The following is an 18,879-nucleotide window of genomic DNA, read 5'->3' on the forward strand; positions in this document are numbered from 1 at the left end:
TTTGTATTTTTGATCGATCCTCACTACTAACACATCTTTGACTATGACCGATCAATAGGTTCGGTCCAAGTGCCTAATTTGAACAACCCTACCTGAAATGCCCTAGAAGGTATTGGAAATCCTCTGATGGGTTAGGTTAGATCTGAACTTTGAAAAGTGGACACTATGTTATAAAGGTAATTAAGTTTGCACTAGAGAGTCCATTTTTTATTTTTTATTTTCCTTTTTAACATATTGCCGCTTCCAGCTTTAAAAAGCTATGAAAGAGAATCGTTTTTCCATCTTTTACCAATAGAAGTTTCAAAAACATAGAAGCAAGCACGCAGAGACATGGCTGCAAATAGTAGTAAGGATGGTAGATGGTCTCTTCGAGGAATGACTGCTCTCGTTACTGGCGGTAGCAGCGGAATTGGGTTCTTCCTTCTCTCTTTATTTTTTTCCCCTTAAGTTTCATCTGAATTTGTTGATGTATTTTGCGAACACAAAACTTATAATTACCAGGTATGCAATAGTGGAGGAACTGGTAGGAATGGGAGCAACCGTGCACACATGCTCTTATAATGAGTCCCAGCTCAATGAATGCCTCCGCGAATGGGAAACAAAGGGTTTTGCAGTGACTGGTTCAGTCTGTGATGTAAAATCTCGGGCCCAAAGAGAAGATCTAATGGCCTCTGTTTCAACTCTGTTCAATGGCAAACTTAACATCCTTGTAAGTATGATCACTTACAAGATTTGGCGATGAAAATTTCATTAAAATAATAATGCACCCAGTTTAATTTGTTTCTTCTTTTGATGGCACTAGATAAACAACGTGGGGACAGGAATAAAGAAACCAACTATAGAATTCACAGCTGATGAATTCTCATTTATCGTGAACACCAACCTTGAATCTGGTTTTCACTTGTGCCAACTTGCCTATCCTCTTTTGAGAAATTCAGGAAGTGGAAGCATTGTTTTTAACTCTTCGGTTGCTGGTGTTGTCTCAGTAAGCGTTGGATCTCCATACGGACTAACTAAAGGTGGAATTTTCAATAATGGATTTTGATGGTGTTGATATATACAGAAGCTATAAACAGAGTTTAATATGATAGATTGAGGTATTTGCAGGAGCGTTGAATCAACTTGCAAAGAATTTGGCGTGCGAGTGGGCGAAAGACAATATCAGAATCAATGCTGTGGCTCCCTGGGTCATCATTACAGATCTTACTAAAGCTGTAATTTCATTTCCATCTATATATATATATGTTTGTATGTATGTATGTATGGAAGTTGTTCGTAATTTGCCTAATATATATGTTAATTAATTTCGTTGTTGGTGTCCATGTAGTATTTGGAAGATGAAAAATATAAGGAGGCTGTAATATCTCGAACTCCTATGGGACGCACAGGAGAGCCAAAGGAGGTGTCTTCATTGGTGGCATTCTTATGCATGCCAGCAGCTTCATACATAACTGGACAGACTATTTGCGTTGATGGAGGGATGACTGTGAATGGCTTCTCATTTCCTTAAATATATTCTGAACCCTATGCTTCAAATAAACTTGCCGTTAATATGTGTTGTAATAATAAGAAGCATGGAGATGTTTGCTGCTATATGCTTCATTAAACAATTGTTGTTGGCATAATTTATCCTTGAATTCACTGTCATTTCTGTCCATGAATATGGGTCAAGTGTTGGAGTTTTAATGGAATCTCTTTCTTCAAAAAAAAAGAGAAAGTGTTGAGATTTCCCTTTATTTATTGTCAATCTTGTAATTAGGTGGGCATTAATTGTAGACAGGTGGTAGACAAGTATTAATGGATATTGATCCTTTAATTTTATGTAAGCTACAGTCAATTCTGCGTGGTGCGAGGCCCGCAAGGCCATCGAGCTTTTAAGTTTTATCTACGTGGAGGAATGCGTGGCCTACCAAATGATAATATGGGAGAGTATTTATCACACATTGCATATTGTGATATGGTCTAGTGAATCCTTAACGAGTATCTTTAGGGTACACGTTATCAATACCCATAGTTTTAAGCCCAATATAATTTTTGTCCAGCCCAAAGAGAAAAACCCAGGCGTCTTCTCGGTTACCTACAAAGTACAAATGCCCGAACAGCTTATGATCATGTCCGATATAGACCGACTCAAGGCACACCAGACGGCCCAAGAAAGCTGGGCTGTGATTCATTAAAGAGTCCAGCCCAGAGACCAATCACTATGATGACCCATGCGCCACTAGATTGTACCTTCAATTATCAGTTTATCACATAGTTATATCAATATGCAATGGTTGCCTTGAAATATTAAGGATTGGTGGGCTTTATGATAAATAATGAGAATTAATTGTTGACCATTGAAGAGATATACTACCAATCAAATGCTTATGAATGTATTATTGACCCTTAGACTAGGGAAAAGCATGAATAATAGAAAGATTGAAATAATCAAGATCCGCAAACAACACGACTTCCAACCAAACAAACGTAGAATTCTGAAAGATCTACTTTTGACACAAATAACTGATGTCACGAATTACAAAATGTAAACTTCAAACTTGCGAATAATCAAAATATCTCGAATTCTCAGCAATCATCAAAATTATAATATTCAACAAGCAATCACAGGGGGACATGCATGTAGTCACAGTTTCTTTCAAGGAACAAACATGCATGATTTGATTCCTGGATATTTCATTCTCATTCTCAATGGGTTAACCACTACATTCATGACATCTATTGATCAAGGAATATATTTTTTTTATTAATTTATGGAAGGGCATTGGCATCCTCAGTTCAGCAACAACATTATCTATTGTTGACGGCAATCGAGTAGTCAATTATACATCATTTCCAATCCCAAGACTACGAACCGCTTCCTATCCCGACGCGTGGCATTGAAAAATAAACGTTTGAGAAAATAAAATTTGACTATTTTGAGAAGAAAAATTGAAAGAAAACCGTCCGATGATCAGGTGCGGCACGTCACAAATTAATACTTTGTGTAGAGCACATTCAATTCGTTGAGACTTTTAATAGTCCCCACCATCCCCAAAGAGGATCGCAATCAACTTTTTGTGGTCGATCGACTTACGATCTCCCGTCAAATTATTGCCACGTTTGCATTGACAACTAGGACGCAATCTCTGCATATCTCTTTTCTCACCGAGATGCCCAACCAGAGCTCCAATGTTGACTTTACCAAGATATACCAAAAAAACCCGTTGGTTATCCCGAGGTAGTGCGTACGTGGGAGGATCTTGGCCGTCCGCCTGGATAAAACCTGCTTAGTAGTATCCATCCTGGAGTAATGACGTGTTAGGATTTTCGTTGTGGCCACAACCCATTAAATTCCGGCCCAATAGTCCACCCATGCCTTGCTTTTATTCAAACGAACGGAGTTTCTAAAGCAAAACATACACGTGGGGTCGGGACATCCGAGGGAGGTACAGAAGTATATCGGTACTGATGCAGTATGTCTGGAGCTTTCACTTATCCCATATCGGAAGAGTGGGAGCAAGCTTTGCGCCATATATGCGTGAGGTTTGCCTTAGACTAATAGCCAAGGTTTTCGGGTCAGCCTAGAGATTGGGCTTGGTTCTGGGCCTTGGTTACAGCCGACCCATATGTGTGCCTTAGACTAATAGCCAAGGTTTTCGGGTCAGCCTAGAGATTGGGCTTGGTTCTGGGCCTTGGTTACAGCCGACCCATATGTGTGTGGGCGCAGGCTGGGCCTTGGTTGTTAGTTTGCATCACGTACGGACGTGGACATGCGAGGGAGGTGCCGGCTTTGAATTTATCGACGTAATACCGACACATGCAGGACAGGTTGGAACTAAGACTAGACAAGTGGCACTGCTAGGGCTCAGGCAGGGGTGCCAACCCACGTGACTTGGTTATACAAAAGCCTTAACCATGAGTGATTCATGACGGTACTAAAGTCTTGAGCCGTTAAAGCAATGCTGCACTAACGCACCCGACCACTGAGCCAAAACTACTAAAGCTGTACTGCAATGATGATATATAAAACGTACTAATTTTCTTATATGAGATTTGATACGTCCAGTGAATTATTTGTATTACGAGTGAGTTAATATACGTCTCTGTGGACCGATTACCGCGTGCCACACTGCCAGTACCTCCAATTGTTATATTCGAAAGAAGTGAAAAAGGGGATAAAGGATGATATTTAAAACTGATAAAGGTCGGACAGATGGCGCTATTTGATTATAGTAGTAAAGGTTAGTCGATCGATGTTATCGTCAGAATCATTAGCAATCATCACCAAACGTGCATGCGTGAAAGACGTTGATGCTTACGCAATATTGTGTCATATGCCCTATATGTAGGAGAGGTTGGCTCTACGAGCCTGCAACAGCAGCTGAGGATGCTGACGATGATGCCCAAATTGGGGAAAAATAGTGGCCCGAGCTTGATACGGGAAGACGGGAAGTTTTTCCCAATTTTGGGTGGCAGGGCACTGATATATTATACGTGTTAAAAGACCAAATCCCACGCATGCTTCGTAGTTCGCACCTACCTTCGCTCACGAGTTCGCCTGAGATAAGACTGGGGCTACATCCGATTACGTGAGCCACGAATCTTGGCAATAAAGATAACTTTAATTAAAAATGTTTAAATTACTGCCATGTGTTGGGCCAGGATGGGCCTCGTTGTGTGCAATAAGCCTCGGAAATCTCGACAGACTTGTTCTTCTGATTACCACATACAGTGAGATTGAATCATTGAAGGAAGGATTCAAATTTGCAACTATCTCAAAGATTAAATAAAATAAATGTTGTGGGTTTGATTAAAGAACAAAATTTCTTATTTTGGGTAAGATTTATTGTGGAAGGCAGTTCTATTAGAAGTAAGAACTTAAAAACAAGGAAGGCATACATATATATACACCTCATCGAATTCAACAATTGACGTGTCGAAAAGGAGTTGAGACTAATAGTGGGCGAAGTCGGTTACGGCAATAGTGTCAAATAAAAAGTGTAGGTCGGGGTGACCTTAAAATTAAGGATGCTTTTTTCTTTTTCGCTTTTTTATTGTTGCAAAACCTGTGGTGACGCCTGTCAAAAACTAAACCTTCTCTCTCTTCTCTCTAGTCTCTATTTAAACCCCACCACCACCACCTCAGGAGTCCCACCCTCTCTTACACTCATTTTATTTTTTTCTCTGATCGAGCTGTTCAAGTTAGCCTCCGCCAACTATCCGTGCCTCACCATGCAACCAACGTTTCTTTCTGAATTACTTGTATTTGCTTTTCCTTTACCGGTTCTGATATTCCTTTCTCTCTCGTTATTTTCGTTGCTTTTACTTTTCCATCAATGGCACCACCCAAAAGACAAGCGACTACTCCCTCCAGGCTCTATGGGTTTGCCTTATATTGGAGAAACCCTCAAACTCTACACCGAAAACCCAAATTCCTTCTTCTCCAACAGACAAAAAAGGTACATCTAATCTTTATGACAAATAATAAAAAACAAAAACCATGGAATAAGACTGCCTTGCTATATCGATTTGTCCTCGAATTTCTTAAAGGGGATAACGATAATTATTTGATTTGATATGTAGGTATGGAGATATATTTAAGACCCACATATTGGGTTGTCCATGTGTGATGATATCAAGCCCAGAAGCAGCAAGGGTTGTTTTGGTAAGTAAGGCTTATTTGTTCAAGCCAACATATCCACCAAGTAAAGAGAAATTGATTGGACCAGAGGCACTATTCTTTCATCAAGGTGACTATCATTCAAGGCTCAAGAAGTTAGTGCAATCCTCCTTTTTACCCTCAGCACTAAAAGGGTCAGTTTCAGAGATTGAACAAATTGTTTTGAGACTTCTGCCTACTTGGAATCACAACACAATCAACACTCTACACGAATTGAAGAGGGTATGTCATCATTTACATCGCTGTGTGTACAAGTGTCATCACAACATTATTTATTTTTCTTTTAATATTGCATGACTAGGTTTTTTAGCCGTATCACTACGAACATAAAAAGTTCCTACCTTTTTTTAATTTTTTCTTTTGAATCTTGGTTTAGTATGCTTTTGATGTGGCAATGATTTCGGCTTTCGGAGACAAAAAGGAGATACAGATGGAGGGAATAAAATGTCTGTACCAATACGTAGAGAAGGGATACAATTCCATGCCTTTGGATCTACCTGGAACTCTCTTTCACAAAGCAATGAAGGTGCATGACCAATTAAAGGCCACAGAATCCAATTAATAGTTTGATGATTCTTATTTTCTCTCCCACATTGCCTTGAAAGATTACTAAATTAATTTAAAGTGGGTTTCTTAATTATGAATAAATAATATATTAATGATATGGGTTTTGATTTTTTTTTTTGGGGTTGTGATGAAAAGGCAAGGAAGCTTCTGAATGAGAGATTAAGGAGAGTGATACAGAAAAGGAGAGAGAGTGGAAAACAAGGTGGAGGTTTGCTGGGGGTACTATTGGGACAGGAGCAACAGAATCAGCTTAGTGATTCTCAAATCGCTGACAACATAATTGGAGTGATTTTCGCCGCACATGATACCACTGCTAGTGTCCTTACCTGGGTTCTCAAATACTTACATGACAATCAAGATCTATTGGAAGCTGTGGTGGTAATTATTTCAAAAAAATCTTCATTTAATTTGACTTTACAATTCTCTTTCCTATATAATATATATACAGATCTAAAATAAAAACTTAAAATGTGGATATATAATTTTACAATTGATTTGAAACATGTGAAATTTAAAGTAGTGGCATGTGACCCCACTTATCATTTCACTTATTCACACCCTCAAAAAAATGATCCGCATTTTAAGTTTTTAATTTAGATTTGCATAAGAAAATCCACGATATATTATATCTAGATATTTTGTTGTTGTATATATATTACAATTTGTCACACACACATTATAGATTTTGCTTGACTTTACATATATGTATATAAGCATTTCATACGGCAAAGAAACTCAATAGTCAATATATGTCAATATTTTAAAGAGTGATATTTATATTTTATTTGGCAGAGGGAACAAGAAAGAGTCGGACTTAAGAAGATGGAGGGAGATCGGGGACTTATTTGGGATGATACCAAATCCATGCCGTTGACAACCCGGGTATACATTTATTAGCTAATCATTTTAACAATATTGATTTTGTTAATATACAAAAAAAGCTAGCAATTAATATTGATATTTGAAGTGTAAACGTGATTATTAATTAGGTAATCCAAGAGACACTAAGGACGGCAAGTATACTTTCATTTACATTTAGGGAAGCAGTAGAAGATGTGGAGTTCGAAGGCTACTTTATCCCAAAAGGTTGGAAGGTTCTTCCACTCTTCAGAAGCATTCATCACTGCCCAGATTTCTTCCCCAAACCTGATAAATTTGACCCTTCAAGATTCGAGGTAAAGATATATACATCCATTCAATAGGGTCATGTGTGTCATAGATTGTATTGTCGTGACCAAAAGAAAAATATAAGGTGTCTAATATATCAATGGTTATGAAGATTGTAGATTATCTATCGCTCCAATTTGGTGCAATGTCATTTTCATTTGCTTATGAGAATCTACTCAAAGTTTCAGATCTCGTGAGCTATATTTGTTGGGTAGCTAGTACGTAATGATTTATGATCCAACACTACTAAAGTCTTTAATATTATGATTAATTTAAATAGATGAATGAATTTGGTTGTTTTTACGTGGTAGGTGCCACCAAGACCAAACACGTATCTGCCATTTGGGAATGGAGTGCACTCCTGTCCAGGAAGTGAGCTGGCCAAGCTTGAGATGCTTGTCCTCCTTCACCACCTCACCACCACTTACAGGTCTCTCCATCTCTCTCTCTCTCTCTCTCTCTCTCTCTCTCTCTCTCTCTCTCTCTCTCTATATATATATATATATATATATATATATATATATAGTTTGTTTGAAATGAAAGACAAATATAAAGCCACGTATATACACATACATTCATGGGGTACGTATATGCGCATAGCTTCCGTACTGTTTTGTATAATTCACTAGATATATTGGGATAGGATCATTGAAGTGGTCCACTAGCTCGTTGTTGTGTACTTTGTGTTCCTTAGGCTGTGGAACTACGTGGTCCAGTCCTCAGTCCGAGTGAGTGCATGCCAGTCTAGCTGCATGACCCACCAACCTTCAAACGTGGCGCTCATGCATGCATATATATATAACGCTCACATTTAGATATATATAGTTAGTCAAAACGTAAACTTTGCATGCCAGATACATTATCTATCCCATGAATTTGAGAATACGTAAAAGTGATGGTCTCCACATAAACCTCACCCAAACAGAAGAACCAAGAGAGCAATCTTACACCACTCAAACAAATTCATGCATGCATTCAGTCATTGACATTGTTTCTTTCTTTGTCTCTTTGTTTTTCTGGTCATAAACAAGTGATCAAATCTTGTCGAATTCATTACAAGTCCCATCACTTATCCAAAAATATCAAAGCCTTCTCTGTCTCCTATCTAGAGCTTGTTCAAACATTTTGAGGTTCGGATGTAGAGAAATCACACTGTTTTAAGGAGTAATCCATGTTACCAGCTGTACTGTACAGTCTCATTCAAATACCAGACAAGATATTTTTATTGCCAGCCGTAGAATCCTTTGGACAACATTTGGCGACGTGCCAGGTCTTCTTAACACCACAGCCTTTTTCCCTCTACCTTCTCTTGCCACATCATTTGGTTTCCCTCGATTTTATCCAAAACTCACACACATTGGTTATTCTTTGGATTCAGTCCGCATAGTTTATATATAGTTATACCCAATTAATTTACGTGGTACAATGAAGTTGCTTGTTACAGTGGTGTTCATTTATATTTTAAGACAAGAACAACCATGCATTACTCACGATGCTTTTCTTATCATGTCCAAATTTAGATATTGGTGAAGTTGAAGAAACTGGTTAGTGATATACATTTTTGTCGTACGTACACTATAGAACAAGAGGGGGGTTATGGGTGAAAATGAAGCTTATCGAGATGGTTTATTAGAGTCGATGATCAACAAGTTTGAACAAACAAAGTGTTCCCATCAAGTTTTGTTCTGATTCTCTTATGATGGCAATGTTAATAATAACGTTAACTTGATTGAAAAATATATTGTTTGTTTGGTTTCAGGTGGCAAGTCGTAGGGGACGAGGATGGCATAAAATATGGGCCTTTCCCAGTGCCCAAACGGGGTTTGCCCATAAAAGTAACCTCCAGGGACCAGAAGACGACAAAATGATAGTTACAAGCCTTTGTGGATTTCTCAAATCACAAATCTCGAAGTTTGTACAATGGGGTCCAAAGCAAAGCAATGGCAATGGATCCCCCACACAGTCCTCTTTTCCTTTTCTTTTTTTTTTTTTTGATTATTTCTGTTTGTATTTCTAAGCTTGTCAAATCATGTAATATAAAATGTTCTGTCCAACAAAATAAACAATCAATCAACAAGAGATGACTTGATTATCAATAGATTAAATTAAGCATGTGTGTCTAATATTTAATTTCAATGTAAACATATTTTTCTATGGTATTATAAAAAAATAATAATAAAATAACAAAACAAGGAAAGTTTGAAAAACAAAACGCCAACTTATTTAATGGTGCTTTCCTGGATCAAATGTGTGTGGCTTTGACTGAAGATGAAGTACCTATCATGTCCCCAGATCTTTTTTTTTTCCCTACAACTATTATTGTCTGGTTCAAAAAGAGCCCAAGAAGATAGTCGTTGATTGAGGCCCATCAAATCAAAATTCAACACAAGAAAAAGCTACAACATATGTTTCATTACATCTCGAGTTGATAAGAAGATTTTCAAGGTTAGAGATATCCATAGAAACCAAAGAATTGAAAGGCTGTTAAATATGGCCCCATTGCTTTCTGAACAAAATGTCAGATCCAGTTACGTGACTCTCTTTGCAAAGAGACCGAATTTATCTCCACCATCCACATTGTCTTCGGATAATCTAAAAATCCTCTCAACTTACCATTTCTCTCTGCTTGACACAAGTCATAAACTACTTAAAGCGCATATGGCAAGATCAGAGTCTCAGAAAAACCTTAAACCATCTCCCTTCTTAGCGGCCACACTGTAGCTGCTGTATATACCAGCCTAAGTGTTACCAGGAAAAAGCAATTTCTTCTCTCCAGAATAACCAAAACAGGCTTATTGCATAAGCTACAGAGGGTTTAGGCTCATGCTCATGCATCATCACTTCAAAATCTCAACATCCACAGTCAACATCTTCACCCTTGGCGAGGATAAGGAGATTCACACACAATTAACTCGAATAAATGGACATAAAAACCACTTCCAGTACAAAAAAAATTGCTACAAGGACACAAATTCTTGACGTGTGACAACATAAACTGGTTGCTATCAGTTAGCACTGATGTTTTCTATCTAGAGGAAAAGCAACAACTGCAACATATAGAACTCGATGACCCAATGTAACAAAAACGTATTTTAATATGTGCAATCTACAGTAATAGCATTTGTAATGCCAGTAACCTCACTGTCCAAACCTAATAGGGATTAAAAGGAGACAAGAATGATTAAGGCACTCTGGGTGGCTGGTAGCCTATGGAATCTCCTCCCCCATAAATGACTTTCTTTAAACTAATCAAAACCTTTTGAACCAGACCAGCCCATCAGTTTCCTGCGGTTCAAGTTTGAACTTTGAGTTAATCCACTCGAGAATTCTCAACAACAACAAAACAAAAAGCAGTGAACCTGAGTCCAACCAATCTTTTTATGAAGACAAATGCAAATTCTATCTTCTACATACAAAACATGTACGCCAATATGACATGTATACACTGTTAAGAATACAATCCAATTACATGAAAGCAACCAAATTAGAAGTCTTACAAGTTACTAGATAGAGGCATAAAGCCAAACCCAAACGAATAGGCTCAATTTGATTTCATTTGGGCTTCAGAAAGTGCTTGGTTCAATTCGAGTTGGTTTGTTCCCTAATGGAACCAGGTCGATCATGTTGAAATTTTAAACCGACCAAACAAAACGAACCATGAGTCCCCCAGGCAAAAGGTTGCAGGCTTAATCCAATATGGGAAGAAATTATCCTCACCAATCAAGAAAGAAAGGGAGGAGAGGAAGAAAATGACATCTTTGAGTGGTTAAGTAGGTCCTGCTAAAGGTAAAGCCAAATGCCTTTATTGCGAGGAAGCCGTTTCCGTGGTTTGAACTTATAACGCCTAGGTTGCAATATCCTAGCCTTTAACTACTAAGATACAGCAGGGTAAGTGATCACAGCTTCTTGCTGATATGTACAAAATTACAAATCCAGCACAACTGCAGTCAAGAATCAAAGTTTGCATAGAGCATTTTCATTTTAAGTAAAATGAAATAACAAATCAGTCACATATCATATGAACTTGAAAACTAGTGTCTATAGAGATTATATAACATAAATTTGCCACCGCGAAATGTCGCTTGGAAATGAAGATTCGCAGATAAAATGTAGAGACCAGATGCATCACATATACTGAATTGATTCATCCAAAACCCACACCGAACAAGACATGAAAATAAAAATAACAGATGAATCAACCTACACAATATTAAAAAGAAACAAAAACCTATGAAATCCGTCATTCAATATAATGTCACATTTTAATTTCAAGTCCACATTAATTTTCATTTCCTGCAATTTGATTACAAATCATAAACAATAATAGCATACCTGGATGCTCTCTAATAGACCAAAGGAATAAATTTGTGCCGAACTTTGCTCATGTACTCCAAGTACCCTTCCCCGAAAGTCTCAATCATCAGAGCCTCCTCCATTTTTGCCTTCTGCTCATAATACATCAAGCATACAGCAATAACAAATAGCATGCTGAAAGGTGCTCGAAGTGCAATACAATAAATTGCAAACAGAAGCATAGTGGATGCATATATGGGATGCCTCACCCATCTATATGGTCCAAACTGCACCACAGCAGTTGGCACCGCCACCTTCTCTGAATATTTAGCGAGATAGAAAGTCGAATTATACTGCATTAACAAAGTCATTACTATCAGGATCCCCAAACCCACATTACTCCACCCACCAGGAATACGGTGTAGCTCAGGCCCCTCAAATGCAGCTAGCCAATGCCCAACCATGACACCAACACAGAACAAATAGCGGTACCATTTGGGAATGTCTATATCCCACTTGGGATCATGCGGGCGCATGTAATAATCTCCATATAATCGTTTTCTTACACTGACATTGAAGAAAAAGAAATAATGGTAGACGAAGAAGAACACAAAAGGCCAACCTTCAAGATATCCATTGAAATGGGCAGGGGGGACAAGCGTAAGCCAAGCAAACGATGAAGTTACAATGGCGAGCTGCTCAAAAATGTTTGCTTCCCCCAGCGAATGCTTGCGAAAGCAATATAATCCATAAATTGCAAGCGCAATAGCCAAACACCATGGCCAAAACAGCCAAGTCCAGCTAAAATACATCCAGAAAAATGGGTTCAGCAGCAAATTGAGAGTCCATTTTGTGGCTGCAATTGCTACGGATACTATCCCAGACCATTTGATGACATCGAAAGGGGTGAGCCGCAGAAAATTTTCCCTCAACGAATCAAGAGAGAAATCTTTGAATGGTCTAAATAATGGGTTTTGAGAGGATGGGCTTGAGGAGCTGGAATATGAACATTTGAGAGGAGGAAAAAAGTGGGTCCTAGATATACCTGGAGTTCGCGTTAATGGAAATGGAGAGTAGCCGGAAAGTGATGGATTATCGATGGGTTGTGGGTACTTGTGAAGATGAAAGCGGGTACTCGGTTGATGGCATCGCAAGTGTTCGCTGAAAGGCCTCAGAGAAAAGATTTTCCCGCCGGCACCAGATAGAGGGAATCCAGATGGCGTTGCTCTCGAATGAAGGAACACGGATGCGGTTTCCATGGCTGTTAGGGACAAAAGAACTGCAGATTTCTAAAGAAAACTTATTTTTTTCGACATTGAATTAGGTGAAATATGGGGCAACAAGAAAGGAGAACAGGGAGAGAACTATAGAGTCCTTTCGGATGACTAAAAAGACTAGAACTGGGCTATCAACAAGCTGGCCCATGTTCATTCTTGGCCCAGATGTAGGTGGACTTCTAAAAGAAAAGCAGCAATAACTGTAGATTGAGAAGTAGGCCCAACTGAAGATTGCTTTGAATAATGGCTGTGCTCTGCCTGAGAACTGAGAAGAAGTGAGATGATATAGGGCTCGGCCCTTATTTTGGCTTCGTCTTTATTTGCCAAAAGGAGGTAGCCCAAACTGAGCCCATTATTAGCCCCCAAGCTGGGGCTAAATTTCTTGCTTCCCAAGGTTTTCATATCATTTGACCTACCAACCCATCTTCTTTGCTGACGTTTATATTACTCATAAATATCTATATCTATAATAATAAAAGGTAACCCCCAACAATAAAATAAAAGAAAAAAGAATCACAAATATATATATCCTAAGAAGGACTCGTATTCGTTATCGTACCTGAAAATCATCCTATTACATACAGCTAACCCAGAGCCCCTCTCTCGTCCTCTACCTCGTATTCATCTCTACGGTTGTTTTTTTTTTTTTAAATTTTTTCAACGTGTTCTGTATTTAAGATTGTAAACTTAGCAAAGATTTATTGTCGGTCAATAAATCTATAGATGAGGATGATATTTTCCAGGATTGGCCGTCCACTTTCGCGATCTTCTCGCTCTAGGGTATGATTTTTTTTTTTATGGTTAATTTAATGAATGATATTTTATGTACTCTCTTCTTCTTTTATTTTATCCGTGGATTATGATGTTTGATGGTAGAATGTATTGCGTGGTGTTGGTGGTGTGAGATCGGCGGCCTCTACTGACGCGGTTGCAGGGTTGCCACTGATTGGGGCAATTAATCATCGACCCGGCGTCGGATTAGGGTTTTTGAGGGGATATGTAGCCGCAATTGGAGCTCACCAGGAGTTTGTTTCCAAGACTAATTTATCAGATTTACATTATATTCTTGCCCACCCTGGGATTCGAAGGTTTTTCTCCAGTGAAGCCCCCAAGAAGAAAAGTAAGTTACTTTTTGTAGTTTTGAGGGTTTCCCTTGTTGTATATCTCTTTAGAATCTACGAGCTGCTTGTTCATGGTTTTTGACCACATATTTATATTACGAAATTTTGAAAGCTGTAAAATTTCCCAACGTTATGACGACTAACAAATGGTAAGGTAATGCAATAGCTACTGGGATGCAGTGCGTGGCATTGGAAGCATTTATAAACTATTTTAATTTTTTTTGAGACTTGAGAGGGGGTCGTTTGATGAAGGTTTATCAATTTTTTTGTTAGAACTGTTTTGGAACTGCTGCTATTGTGTTTTGGAAGCAAGATAAGTGGTTTCAAAGTGATGTTAATGATTAGTTGACACTTTTGGTGGGCGATTTTGAATATTTCGATTCTTCTTCATGCATTCTTGTTTCTGGTTGCAGATTATGAAAAGTTCTATCCCAAGGAGAAGAAGGAAATTCCAAAGGGGAGTGAGGAGAAGTCTGAGTCCAAGGGTCAGTGCCTTTACATCCACTTCACATGATTGATATTTTTCCCCCACTTTTATTCTTTTGGGTTTTAAATATAGAATAATTAAGTTCTCTTGATGGTTCAAGTAACCCAGAGTGGCTAAAAATGGGTGATCTAATGGACCACCTTTGTACAGCTCTTTTTCCATCAGGGGGAAACAGTCATGTTGGTATTTATCTTGATTGTTGTAAATGCATTGTATATGTGGTAGTGGACTGAAAGTGAAAATGTTGGTGATGGTTTAAAGGTCAATGTGTAAGAGTTTCAAATCCGATTTTATGGAGTTTTTTTTTTTTCCTGTGATCTTTAGAGAGCATAAATTGGTAGCTATAGTTTGGATGTGGTAGGCTTCCCACTACCCTCATGGAATGCATATTGTTCAGATGTTGTGTTGCTGCTAGCCTGGTTGTATTTTGCTTTATAATCTTGGGAAGAGGGTAATACCGAAATCATAGAGTTGTATTTGTTGGACATAAGCTACTTAAAGTGGCATTAAAGGTACAAGATACGGATAAGATAGTGAGAATCATAAAGCAAAATGAAGGGTTTAAGAACTGGCAGAGCATTCTGCTGAATATATGGTCTCTTCCTATGTGTGGACAAAGGAGTATATTTGGTTGGAGAGGGAAAATATATGGTAAAATCGGCAATGCATAATTTACTTCCTGTTCTCTTTCTTCTTTTCTTTCTTTGGGGATCGATTGCACATGCTTTTTGGATTTATGATAGAAAACAGCCATGTCATGGAAAAGATAATGAAAATGATGGTTGAAAATTTCACTGTTCTAATCATTTAATTCTCATCCCAATTTCAGAGGGGGATTCTAATGCAGATGATCGTAACAATTTCCAGGAGGCTTTCATGAAACTTCAAAACTGGCTCCCCGTAGTACTAGCCATGGCGCTGCTTTTCTCTTCCTTTCCCTTTGATCCGCGTGAACAACAACAGGTAAGTGTATCATCTTTAATAGTTTCAGGATATTACTGTTTTTGCATGCTTCGTTTCTTTTACCATAGAGGCTCAGCACCTTTAGATGAATTGGTAGATGATATCCTTTGAAAGTGGAGGCCTTTTCTGCTGCTTCAGTTTGTTGAATGTAGCAGCCTTTCCTATTGTTTTATGGAATGGTTAAGAATAAAAGTGTTCCACCCTTTATTTGAGTTTTCACTGGTTGATGCTTGAAGTCTTTCACTAGTGATTTTTTATTTCGCTTGATGAAATTACTTATCAGATTAATGGCTGGCATCTGAACTCAACGAATACTAGCCTTTTCTAGTTGTTTCAAGAAAATTATACCATATAGGTTTAAATTCTCAAAAATTTTGGTTGCTATGTCTTCACAGATTAGCTTCCAGAAGTTCAAAAATGAGCTTCTTGAACCTGGTTTAGTGGACCGTATTGTTGTTTCCAATAAATCAGTTGCGACAGTGTATGTGAAGAGCAGTCCACGCAATCAAACAAGTGACGACTTGGTCCAAGGTACTGGTGCTTCAGCAAGGGGACATGGGGCCCAGTCTAAATTCTACATCAATATTGGAAGTGTTGAATCTTTTGAGGAGAAGTTGGAGAATGCCCAAGAAGCATTAGGGATAGACCCTCACGAGTATGTTCCTGTCACATATGTCTCTGAAATGCTTTGGTATCAGGAATTAATGAGGTTTGCACCAACAGTCTTGCTTTTAGGAGCCCTTATGTTTATGGGGCGGAGAATGCAGGGTGGATTAGGAGTTGGTGGCGGTGGAGGAAAGGGTGGCCGCGGAATATTTAACATAGGAAAAGCCCATGTAACAAAAGTGGATAAAAATTCTAAAAATAAGGTCAGTTTTCTGTTTTTTCTAATTTTACTTGCACCATTCTATCTTCCCCAGCTCTTCTCTATTTCTCTATCAGTTTTTTGTCCCTTACCAACATTCACTAAATTGTTTTGATTAATCCAGGTGTATTTCAAGGACGTTGCTGGCTGTGATGAGGCAAAGCAAGAAATTATGGAGTTCGTGCATTTCCTCAAGAACCCTAAGAAGTATGAGGACTTAGGAGCCAAGATTCCAAAAGGTGCTTTATTGGTAGGGCCACCTGGCACAGGCAAGACTCTTTTAGCAAAAGCAACTGCTGGGGAGTCTGGTGTGCCTTTTCTATCTATCTCTGGTTCAGATTTCATGGAGATGTTTGTTGGTGTTGGGCCATCGAGGGTAAGGAACTTGTTTCAAGAAGCAAGGCAATGTGCTCCCAGTATAGTTTTCATTGATGAGATTGATGCAATTGGTCGCGCAAGGGGCCGTGGAGGCTTATCAGGTTCAAATGATGAGCGTGAGAGTACTCTAAATCAGTTACTGGTAGAAATGGATGGTTTTGCTACAACTTCTGGAGTAGTTGTGCTTGCTGGCACTAATAGGCCTGACATTTTAGATAAAGCTTTGTTGAGGCCTGGGCGTTTTGACCGCCAAATATCCATTGATAAACCAGACATTAAAGGCCGTGAACAGATACTTCAGATCTACTTGAAGAAGCTCAAACTTGATCATGAACCATCACATTACTCACAAAGACTTGCTGCGCTGACTCCTGGATTTGCTGGAGCAGATATTGCAAATGTTTGTAATGAAGCTGCTTTAATTGCTGCAAGGGGTGAAGGGTCACAGGTGACAATGGAACATTTTGAGGCAGCTATAGATAGAATCATTGGTGGGCTGGAGAAGAAGAACAAGGTAATTCATTGAAATATATCTGTAATTTTATTGATAGGCAATGATAAAATACCATGGTCGCTGGTGCAAATTGCTGTCTGATCATACTTATTATGCCATAAAGTTGAAGCGTTGAAACCTTGAAGGAATAGAAATGGGTAAACAACTCTTCGGCACAAGGCTTCAGCGGTAGATGCGTGGTCAGGGAAGGGCAAAATTTACCCTGCCTTACCCTCATTTTAATGCAAGGAGGCTGTTTTCCAAGTTTTGAACCCTTGACACCCCATGACTGAGCAATAGTCTATCTTTTCAAACCTTACAAGAGTGTCATTAGCAAATATTTTTATTTTACTTTACTTTTTTGTTCCAGTGACCTGCGCCAGCAATTTATGATATGTTTGTGATGCAGGTAATAAGCAAGCTGGAACGCAAAACTGTTGCTTACCATGAATCTGGTCATGCTGTTACTGGCTGGTTTTTGGAACATGCGGAGCCCCTCTTGAAAGTGACAATTGTTCCTCGTGGAACCGCAGCACTTGGCTTTGCTCAGTATGTTCCGAATGAAAACCTTCTCTTGACCAAGGAACAGCTATTTGATATGACTTGCATGACCCTTGGTGGGCGAGCAGCCGAACAGGTGGTTATTAGTTCTTCCTTGCTTTAGATCAATAGAAGTTGTCTTTGATACTTATATCTTGTGTTGGGGGCTGTTGTTGGTTTGCTTTAGTTTTTGCCAAAATGTTAGATCAATGTAAGCGTGCCCCCCACCATCTTTGATCCAGCAGAACTGCAAATGGAAAGCAGAAAGGGAATTTGAGGGAAAAAATGGTTAACTAAGTTGAAGTCCTTTTATTTCCTACAATTATAGTGACACAGTATCTTCTGTACAGGTTTTGCTTGGGAAAATTTCTACAGGAGCCCAAAATGACTTGGAGAAGGTGACAAAGATGACTTATGCCCAAGTTGCAGTGTACGGTTTTAGTGAAAAGGTAGGTCTCCTATCTTTTCCTCAAAGAGAGGATACATTTGAAATGTCTAAGCCCTACAGCAGCAAGACGGGGGCGATCATTGACGGTGAAGTACGAGAATGGGTAAGCAAGGCATATGAACGGACAATTCAGCTCGTAGAGGAACACAAAGAGCAGGTGGCTCAGATTGCTGAGTTGTTGCTTGAGAAGGAAGTCCTCCATCAAGATGACTTGTTAAAAGTTTTGGGCGAACGGCCATTTAAATCAAGTGAAGTTACTAATTACGACAGATTTAAGCAAGGGTTTCATGAGGAAGATCAGCAGATCACCGAGAGTGGATCTGCCGAGGATGATGGACCTTCATCCCTTGAGCCTCAAGTTGTCCCTGCTTAGTTTTTGCGGAGGGTGTGTTTCAAATCTGGACAAATTTTCCTTCACAAGCAAAATGTGTAAATTATGTTCCAACGGTGAATTGTTACACCCAGGGGCTCTGGAATATTCATTCTCATCTGAATTATTAACTCTTGAATTGAATTGGCATTGTTGTCAAGTCTCCTTCGCCGGCCGCGAAGTTAGGTTATGGTTTGTGTCATGCCAGAGCAGATAAGGTCTGAGCATGGCTTTCCAAAGACCTAGCA

The 18,879-nt window shown here is 38.9% G+C and overlaps 4 protein-coding genes across 4 annotated transcripts; 3 read left to right on the plus strand and 1 right to left on the minus strand.

Annotated features, from left to right (window-relative positions):
* Positions 1 to 252: 252 nt before the first annotated feature.
* Positions 253 to 1,722, plus strand: LOC120001841 (tropinone reductase homolog At2g29330-like). The gene is made up of 5 exons (XM_038850328.1): positions 253 to 413; positions 502 to 709; positions 803 to 1,019; positions 1,108 to 1,214; positions 1,328 to 1,722. The coding sequence occupies exons 1-5, from the start codon at positions 331 to 333 to the stop codon at positions 1,508 to 1,510; spliced, it is 798 nt and encodes a 265-aa protein (XP_038706256.1). The 5' UTR covers positions 253 to 330; the 3' UTR covers positions 1,511 to 1,722.
* A 3,392-nt stretch (positions 1,723 to 5,114) lies between these two features.
* On the plus strand, positions 5,115 to 9,457 carry LOC120003120 (abscisic acid 8'-hydroxylase 2). Its single transcript, XM_038852037.1, has 8 exons — positions 5,115 to 5,441; positions 5,566 to 5,884; positions 6,039 to 6,188; positions 6,365 to 6,607; positions 7,022 to 7,111; positions 7,219 to 7,404; positions 7,708 to 7,826; positions 9,156 to 9,457. The coding sequence occupies exons 1-8, from the start codon at positions 5,215 to 5,217 to the stop codon at positions 9,262 to 9,264; spliced, it is 1,443 nt and encodes a 480-aa protein (XP_038707965.1). The 5' UTR covers positions 5,115 to 5,214; the 3' UTR covers positions 9,265 to 9,457.
* A 1,991-nt stretch (positions 9,458 to 11,448) lies between these two features.
* LOC120003121 lies at positions 11,449 to 13,048 on the minus strand. Its single transcript, XM_038852038.1, has one exon. The coding sequence runs from the start codon at positions 12,946 to 12,948 to the stop codon at positions 11,740 to 11,742; it is 1,209 nt and encodes a 402-aa protein (XP_038707966.1). The 5' UTR covers positions 12,949 to 13,048; the 3' UTR covers positions 11,449 to 11,739.
* Positions 13,049 to 13,565: 517 nt separating this feature from the next.
* LOC120002318 (ATP-dependent zinc metalloprotease FTSH 10, mitochondrial-like) lies at positions 13,566 to 18,799 on the plus strand. The gene is made up of 8 exons (XM_038851040.1): positions 13,566 to 13,746; positions 13,843 to 14,086; positions 14,501 to 14,572; positions 15,404 to 15,537; positions 15,933 to 16,406; positions 16,527 to 17,294; positions 17,683 to 17,910; positions 18,164 to 18,799. Exons 1-8 carry the CDS (start codon positions 13,690 to 13,692, stop codon positions 18,632 to 18,634), a joined length of 2,448 nt encoding a protein of 815 aa, XP_038706968.1. The 5' UTR covers positions 13,566 to 13,689; the 3' UTR covers positions 18,635 to 18,799.
* The last annotated feature ends 80 nt before the right edge of the window (positions 18,800 to 18,879 follow it).

Source organism: Tripterygium wilfordii, chromosome 7 (assembly GCF_013401445.1).
Source record: "Tripterygium wilfordii isolate XIE 37 chromosome 7, ASM1340144v1, whole genome shotgun sequence".
Lineage (NCBI taxonomy): Eukaryota > Viridiplantae > Streptophyta > Magnoliopsida > Celastrales > Celastraceae > Tripterygium > Tripterygium wilfordii.